General features: G+C 41.1%; 1 protein-coding gene across 3 annotated transcripts in view; it reads left to right on the plus strand.

Moving 5' to 3' along the window:
- The window catches only part of LOC126294977 (zinc finger protein 865-like), a 69,491-nt gene extending 60,997 nt beyond the window's left edge, over positions 1–8,494 (plus strand). For all 3 annotated transcript variants that reach the window (XM_049987205.1, XM_049987207.1, XM_049987206.1), the window contains one exon: positions 5,799–8,494. In XM_049987205.1, coding sequence (XP_049843162.1) covers positions 5,799–6,672 — 874 coding nt within the window. In that variant the 3' untranslated portion in view covers positions 6,673–8,494. The remainder of the gene's footprint in view (positions 1–5,798) is intronic.
- The last annotated feature ends 329 nt before the right edge of the window (positions 8,495–8,823 follow it).

Genomic DNA, 8,823 nt, shown 5'->3' on the forward strand with positions numbered 1-8,823 from the left:
CCAGTGAAGTAACCCAACATTCTTCTTCACTTTCTGAGCTGCTAAATCCAATTTCAAACTTAGGGTTACTATAGCCATTTATTTTCGGAAGCACTGCGTAACAAGAATACAGAATAGAGGCTGAGACAATGTGTTTTGTTGTTGAGTATCTAAAGCTGTGCACAGTAAAGGTGATATCTAGTAGCAATCTCCTAAGTCAAAATATTACATACAGGCTACAAATGCAGGACTGGATACCCTCCAAACACCGAACAGTTAACTATCAGTGCAGAAATGGATATAAGTTGTTTGCTTTTCAAAGTTTCGTTCTTAAGTTATCAGAGTATACTCAGGAGTTTAAGTTTGTACCAGAAAACACAAAAAATAGATTGGTTACACATTTTGCCTGCACCAATTTTGTTTCCGTTACAGTCCTTATGATACCTTCCACTGCAGTCTGTTCCCTGATTCATTTCTTTCTGTCCCTCCCAGTAATGCCCAGCACACATCTCCTGATTGCTCGCAGAAGATAACCCTCAGTTAAGGAATGATTTATGCATTTCAAATCTGTGACACTCTGCTGTATAGTACAACTCTGGTAATGTGTGCTGATTGTAAGCATTCACTTTCATACACATTGATTGCTTCATTTTGAAAAACTCTGTTTAATTTGCCAAAAGTACTCACTCATTGGCTTATTTCTTTTACTGACCATCCAGTCGCATAAGTTTTGTGAATTTGGGATATCGATAAGTAAATACTGCAGTTCCACAAATATTGAAATTTGAGTCGAAGTCTGCAAGGCCTCTGGTCCAGATTGTACGCCGGTCAGTTCCTTTCCGAGTATGCTGATACAATAGCTCATACGTTCATACTTAGCAATCGTATACAACTGCTCACTCATCGAAAGATCCGTACCTAAAGACTGAAAAGTTGTGGAAGTCACACCAACACCGAAAAAAGGAAATAGGAATAATATGCTCTGAATTACAGATCCATATCGCTAATGTTGATTTGTAGTGGGATTTTTTAACATATGCTGTATTTGAACGTTATGAGTTACCTCAAGGAGAATGATTTATTGACAAACAGCTAACGCAGATTCGGAAAATATCATTCTTGCGGAATTCAACTAGCTCTCCATTCTCACCAAGTAATGAATGCTATCAACAGGGGTGTTAGACTGATTCCATATTTCTAGATTTCCAAAAGGCTTTTAACACCCTTCCTCACCAGTAACTTCTACTTAAAAAATATCATGCCTTTGGAGTATTGTCTCATTTGTTCTACTGGATTGATAATTTCCTACCAGAAAACTTTCAGTTCATAGTAACCGATAGAAAGTCATTGAGTAAAACAATAGTAGTATCTGGCCTTCCCCAAGGAAGCGTTACATGCCCTCTGCTGTTCCTGATCCACATAAACAATTTAGGAGGCTATCTGGGCAATCCTCCTAGATTGTTTGCAGATGATGCTGTCATTTACCATCTTATAAAGTCATCAGATGATTGAAACAAATTGTAAAATGATTTAGACAAGATATGTGTATGGCGCAAAAGTTTGCAGACAACTTTAAATAATGAAAAGTGTAAAGTCATCAATAGGAGTACCAAAAGGAATCCATTACATTTCGGTTACACAATAAGTCACACAAATATTTAGGGATTACAGGTACAAATAGCTCAAGTTGGAACGATCACATTGATAATGTTGTGGGGAAAGCGAACCAAGGAGTACGATTTATTGGCAGGACACTAAGAAGATGTTAACGGGTCTACAAAAGAGACTGCTTACAGTGCTCTTCAGGAGTACTGCTGTGTAGTGTAAGACTCGCATCATATAGGATTGTCGGAGGACATCGAAAAAGTTCAAAGAATGGCAGCTCATTGTGTATTATCGCGAAGCAGGAGAGATAATGCCCCAGGTATGATATGCGAGTTAGGGTGGCATTCAATCACCAACATTGTCCCCAGAGTGTGAAAATATTTTGTTGGCTCTGACGTACATTTGGGGGGGGGGGGGGGGGGGGGGGGTGATCGTGATGATAAAAAAAGATCAGAGCTCGCATGAAAAATTTAAGTGTTGGTTTTTTCCATGTGCTGTTCAAGAGTGGAATAATAGAGAAATAACTTGAAGGTGGTTCAATGAACCCTCTGCCAGGCACTTAATTGTCAATTGCAGAGTAATCTTGTAGAAGTAGATGCAAACAACACACTATAAAAAGTGGCAAGGATAGTTCTGGCAGAATATAAGTAATTTAGGATTAAACGAAACCACTCACCGAGTAGCAGAAGCATTGAGTTGTCGAAAGGAACACAAGGAAATGGCCAAGTGGGAATTGCACTTGTGCATTTAGGGTTCTGTACAGACTTAATTATGTGAATATATAGTTCATCCATCTTACTAATGAAGAATCTCACCAATTTTTGCCTGTAATCAGTATTGATACTGGCAAGATAAAGGTCGCAGGAATTCCATGACTGTATCAAAATTTCTACAGTAGTTCCTCAAACTACCCCGGACATACAGTTTTTATATGTAGAGAAAGAAGATTTAATAAAATATGTTGCATTTACTTACTAAAACATGACTACAACTTACATTTTATGTCTACATGCAGTAACATTCCTCTAGTGTGCTTTTGACAGATGTGGAATGCATTGTATGTTAAAATGGCAAAAGATTTTTTGTGATATAAATTACAATTTAAGAAGTTTCAGATTTTTGCATTGATTGTACCATGAAATCTTGTGTCTTATCGAATTTCGTGATTCTAGGTCAGGTGGAAGTACCCTTTAGGGTTTCATGAGTGAGTTTTCAAGTGTCAAAATATGTGATAATGTAACGGCCGTATCTTTTATTGCAGTGATTTACAAGCTTACAATTTTCACACAGCCAAGAAACCATAGACCTCAGTATGTGATATAAATTTGAGCTCGATTTGCCAAACTGTTCCAGAGAAAAACTGGTCTTAAAATACGAATGGACAGACAGATAGATAAAAAAATTACAAAATATATTTTTTTTGTAATTACAGATTAACAATTTATGGATCTTTCCCTTTATTTGAATTATGAAACCTTGCTTCTTCCCAAATTTCAGATTTTAGGTCTACTCTATAGTTTTTGCTGAGTAAGTTTTCAAGTGTGAAAGAGTGTGACTTAAATGGCTGTATGTTTTATAGACCTTAATGTGTGATATAAATTTAAACTTGATAAGTCTGTCTATTCCTGAAAGAAAGGTATCTTAACTGTCGGACGGACAGACAGCAAAGCAATCCTGACTGTTGGTAAAGGGTGGATGTGAGGGTGAATGTGCAGGGGGTTTGCAGGGAGTGAATCCAGGAGGATGAAAGGAACAAAGGAAGTGATGCAAGGAAAACCTCCCATCTGGTGCTCGGGGAGAAATATCCAGATGGCACGGGTTATGAAGCAACCATTGAACTTTAGCACGTACCACCACTAGGTGGTCGACTCTGTGCCCAGTCACAATTAGGCATTGAACCATTTTTTTCTGGTGGACAGCTGGTCAGTAGTCGTGCTGAGATAAAATGCTGTGCCGTGATATAGCAGAGCTGGTATACAAGGTGTTACAAAAAGGTACGGCCAAACTTTCAGGAAACATTCCTCACACACTAAGAAAGAAAATATGTTATGTGGACATGTGTCTGGAAATGCTTACTTTCCATGTTAGAGCTCATTTTATTACTTCTCTTCAAATCACATTAATCACAGAATGGAAACACACAGCAACAGAACGTACTAGCGTGACTTCAAACACTTTGTTACAGGAAATATTCAAAATGTCCTCCGTTAATGAGGATACGTGCATCCACCCTCTGTTGCACGGAATCCCTGATGCGCTGATGCAGCCCTGGAGAATGGCGTATTGTATCACAGACGTCCACAATACGAGCACAAAGAGTCTCTACATTTGGTACCGGGGTTGCATAGACAAGAGCTTCAAATGCCCCCATAAATGAAAGTCAAGAGGGTTGAGGTCAGGAGAGCGTGGATGCCACGGAATTGGTCCGCCTCTACCAAGCCGTCGGTCAACGAATCGGTTGTTGAGAAGCGTATGAACACTTCGACTGAACTGTGCAGGAGCTTCTTCGTGCATGAACCACATGTTGTGTCGTACTTGTAAAGGCACATGTTCTAACAGCACAGGTAGAGTATCCCTTATGAAATCGTGATAATGTCTCCATTGAGCGTAGGTGGAAGAACAAACTAAAGTGAGCTCTAACATGAAAATTAAGCGTTTCCGGACACATGTTCACATAACATATTTTCTTTATTTGTGTATGAGGAATGTTTCCTGTAAGTTTGGCCATAACTTTTTGTAACACACTGTATAATGTGGCGGCTTTCGCAGGTGACTCTGCCTCTCATGGGATAAGAAAGTCCTCTGACAGGACTGGAGCAGGATGTGCTGGCTGTGTGAATCCGGCCGGTCTCGTAGCTGAGTCTTCCACAAGATGGCGAAACCTGTGGCAAGGGGTCGGTAGTGGGAGAGATGTAGGAATGGATCAGGATGTTATGTAGGTTGGGTGGGCCACATAATGCCACGCGCACCTAGCCCCTTGGCACAGTGGCCACATCTCTGTCAGAAACTCGAATGCAAGACTGGCCCGATTCAGCCACCCAGCATATCCTACTCTATTCCTGTCACAGGCTCATCCTGTCCAGTCAGATGCAGAGCCGCCTGTGAAAGTAGCTGTGTCAGCACTGGTTCTACTGCAAAACATGTGTGAGTTCAGTGGCTGCTACATACGCTGTGTCATCAGGATCCTTCTCTCCAGCAACAGCTTTTCTGAATCGTGCAGACATAAGTTATCCTCACAACACATTCTTTGCTGGCATAATCCTCCTGGCCTCAATCTCTGTTAACCCTTTGCATCCATTACTAACAGTCTTCCCTGCCTTTAATATAACCCCCCCCCCCCCCTCCACCTCCAATCCATCAACAAGTTGCCAAAATTGTTTTGGCTATGAAGCAGAAGTTTCATTGAGAAGTGCATCCTCCATACAGCTCCAAACTCCCCACCGTCCCCCACCCTGCCCACCTGAGTTTTATGATTTTGGGGCCCTGAAGAAAGACGTTCACGGCTGTCAATTTTCTTCACCTGGTTGTAATTGTGGTTCCGTAGGCAACTGCAAACATTTTTCCGTGAAGGCATTGACTGTCTTGTGTTTCAGTGGGTAAATGTATTAACAGTTGTGGGGATTACTTTTGAAGTAATAAGCATTTTATTTAACAATATTATGAAAAGAATAGATTGCTACTTACCCTAAACATTACATGTTGAGTCGCAGGCAGGCACAATGAAGAGACTGTTAGACACTTAACTCTTGGCCAAACACCTCCTCCAAAAAAGGAAAAAATACACACACACACACACACACACACACACACACACACACACACACACACACACACACATTCACACAAGCAGCCACACCTCATGCAGACGACAACTAGCTCCCGTCCACAGCTAGTGGTCGTGTGTACTCGAGGTGTTCTCGCTTGTATGAATGTGTGTGTTTTTTCCTTTTCTGAAGAAGGTTTTGGCCGAAAGCTGGGTGGGTAAAAAGTCTTTTTGTTGTGGATCTGTGCAACTTGATGTATCATTTTTACAGGAAGTAGCGGTCTAGTCTTTTCATAATATGGATGATATTCCAACCGGGACTTTCCAGTTTAAACAGTTTACTTACCTTTCTTTCCATCTGTCTCATTTTTATGTGACTTTCCCTTATATATTTATTTGTACATTACCTAAATATGTATTCTTTTAAACGTAAGAGTGTTAATTTTTTTAGATCTCGAGGCGTCAGCAGTGCGGACCGCGACATCACACTGGCCGGAGCTCGAGGTGTGACAGAGCCCAAAGAGACAAAGAAGCTCTGGAGGCCCGTACGGTCGGAGGGAGCAGCCGAGTGCGACAGAAGTTTGCTGCCGGCCACTTCTCCTCCTTCCACGTGCAGTTCGTGCACGCGCCATTTCTCGTCGGAGGCGGATCGCACGAATCACGTCTGTGGGGTCACGAGTGAAATGCGGAGATCGCCCCGGAGAGGATTTTCCAGCTCTACGTCCACAGTCGACTCTGACATCCGGCAGATACCTAAAGTCGCGAAGGAGAAGCGTGCCGAGTCTCCAGAGGGTGAAATTCTCTCCGACAAGTGTGACGGGGTGCCGTGTCGGGAGGACTCTGCGGTCACTCTCGCTACAGGGGCGAGCGAAGTCGGCTCGGTACGTGGAGATTCTCGTAGTGCCCGCATCCTGACACCTTCCGAAATTGCAGCATCGATTCTCTCGGAGGCTGTTGTCGGCACTCACGCGTACTTGTGGAAATCTGCCTTGGGCGTGTGTGGAATCTGTGGAAAAATTTTCAATAACAACTCTAACCTAAAGAGACATGCTCTGGTACACGGCAGAGGAATTTTCCTCACGTGCGACGTCTGCGGCCAGTTTTTTCCTGACCGGTGCTCTCTCTGGAGGCACAAAGAACAGCACGGCAGAAAGAGCCAGTCCAAGATGTACAAGTGTAACGTATGTGGTAAATGTGTAAATAGTAATAATTCACTGAGGAAGCACAAGTCCCAGCACGTACAGTCTTACGTGTGCGACATATGTGGCGAATCGTTCCATCGGGCCAGTGGCCTGCAGATACACAAATACTTGCACATCAGATAGTATCGTTTTATGCCTCTGTAAGTGTTCGCTGTGCTCGAGCTCGCTTGTGATGTTTGTTGCTCTTCTCTTACAACCTTACTGAGGTGTGTGTGTGGCCCAAAATAGTGATTCATTTCCACAAAATATGTCAAATATATGAACTGTCTAAGCATGAGGGCTCACACTGGACACTTAATATTGACAAATTTTATTGTTTTTTCTGTGCATTTCAGAGTGCAGTAGTTGTCATTCCTGTAGCACACAAAGCAGTTTGCGCTTGGTCAGGTGACCTTTGAAGCCCATCAACACTGAATTTCTATCTGTATGTTAGGATTGGGCTTTTATTTTAAAGCAAATAATGCACATCCTTGTTATCTACAAACTTTTTAGTCAGTTTTGAGCAGTCTCCATTGTTTGTGCAAGTTTTCGCCAATGTCTGTATCTTCTGGTGGCGGAAGTCTGTTCTGACTGCCCGACGAGTGTGTTCCGTCACTTTCTGACTTCGCATCTGTTACTCCGGACCTAAAAAGAGAGTAGTCACAGGACAGTGTCAGAAGGTGTGTTATTTTGCTGTTACTGGGACACGAATTGTACAGTGCTTTGCACAGCTTCAAAAGTGTCTGAAAGTACGGCACAGCATTTGTGGTCTGTCTGTGTTTGAGAACATTAACAGGAATGCAACTCCCCTGTTTCTAGAAAATGGTGCCCACAACTTTTTCAGCAAATTCTACTGTCCATACTTTCTTTTCTGACAGCAAATCCCAGTGAAGCTCTTCCGTACTCTTGCATTTGGTTCAGGCACGTAATGACAAAACCAGCTTTCATTTTCTGTCGTAATACTCCTCAAAAACTGCCTCTTTTATTTTGAAATTGTTTGAGGTTTTGGGTGGCAGTTGTTTTCTAAACTACAGTCTTTGATCAAACACAGGACTCAGAGAACAGTAATTCTAGCTCTGAATCGTATCCTGCAAAGCACGTTGTCCTATTGCAAGAATTGTTGCGATCTCATTCACAGTGACACATCTGTCATTCTGTAACTCTTTTCTTGTCGGTGAGAGAAGAATTTAGCAGCAATTATTTCCTTCTTAACAAGAAACTAAGTAGAACTAAGCTGTTGAAATAAACATCGATACTGGTGGTCATTTCGTAAATATAGCACCTGATCACGTGGTAGATATTTATTGATCTCACAAATATGTAAACGTAAAGTTTGTAGTTTAGGATACTGCAGCTGTAAGAAAGGATTGCTCAAAAGTTCAGTATGGCTCCTGTTCATTATGAGCGTTGTTGTTGTGATAGTATACTAACTCGTCTGTGTGAAACATAGCTTTGTATGAGCAGAGCAGGTTTTCATTATCCATTGTCTCTAACACTACATTACTTTATAGGATGAAAATCTTCCACCTGCAGACTTTACATGGCTTATTCCTCCACCTCTTCTTCTCTTTCAGTATTATCACAAAAGAAATTGTGGTAGCGTATGATTTTATGCGATGAGGAAATCTTAAGATTCCACTTGCTTGATGTTGCTGTTCATACCACGCTTCACCCTTTCTTCCAGTAATATTTCTCTTCATAACAGATACAATTATCATTAATGACAGCGGAGGGTTATTTGGAAGAAAGTGATACATGAGGGAAACTGACCTGCGAGGTATTAGCACCGAAGTGTTTACTGGTATTCTTTCAGTTGCATAATTGTTTAAGTTATTCTACTATCAAATCTGTAGCTATGGTTATTTTTCCTATAGAAAAATATATTTTTAAATGATTTATGCATTGTATATTTTTAAATGATTTATGTACGTGCCTCGTAACTCCTCAAATAAATACATAATTTTTGCGTCTTGTTTTAATTTGCACTAGATATATGTTATTTTAAATTAGTAAGGTGGTGCATATGTTCCTGGCATTTTTGTTTTGCATGTTGGTATTCCTGTTCCTGCAAGTTTATTTATCGAGAGTCATCTTTTATTTGTATTTCACTGTTACTATTGTGAGTTTACATATTATTGTTTGGAGATAGCGAATAGTGCTGTGGACACTAGAAAATGGAGTGACAAATGGAGAAATTGTAATATTGCTGACATATCCTTCTGTTTGAGTTTAACAGAGGAATGATAGCAAAGGAGGCAGCTAGAACCATTTTTGCCGAATATGGTAATGATGCCA

Source organism: Schistocerca gregaria, chromosome 11 (assembly GCF_023897955.1).
Source record: "Schistocerca gregaria isolate iqSchGreg1 chromosome 11, iqSchGreg1.2, whole genome shotgun sequence".
NCBI classification, from domain to species: domain Eukaryota; kingdom Metazoa; phylum Arthropoda; class Insecta; order Orthoptera; family Acrididae; genus Schistocerca; species Schistocerca gregaria.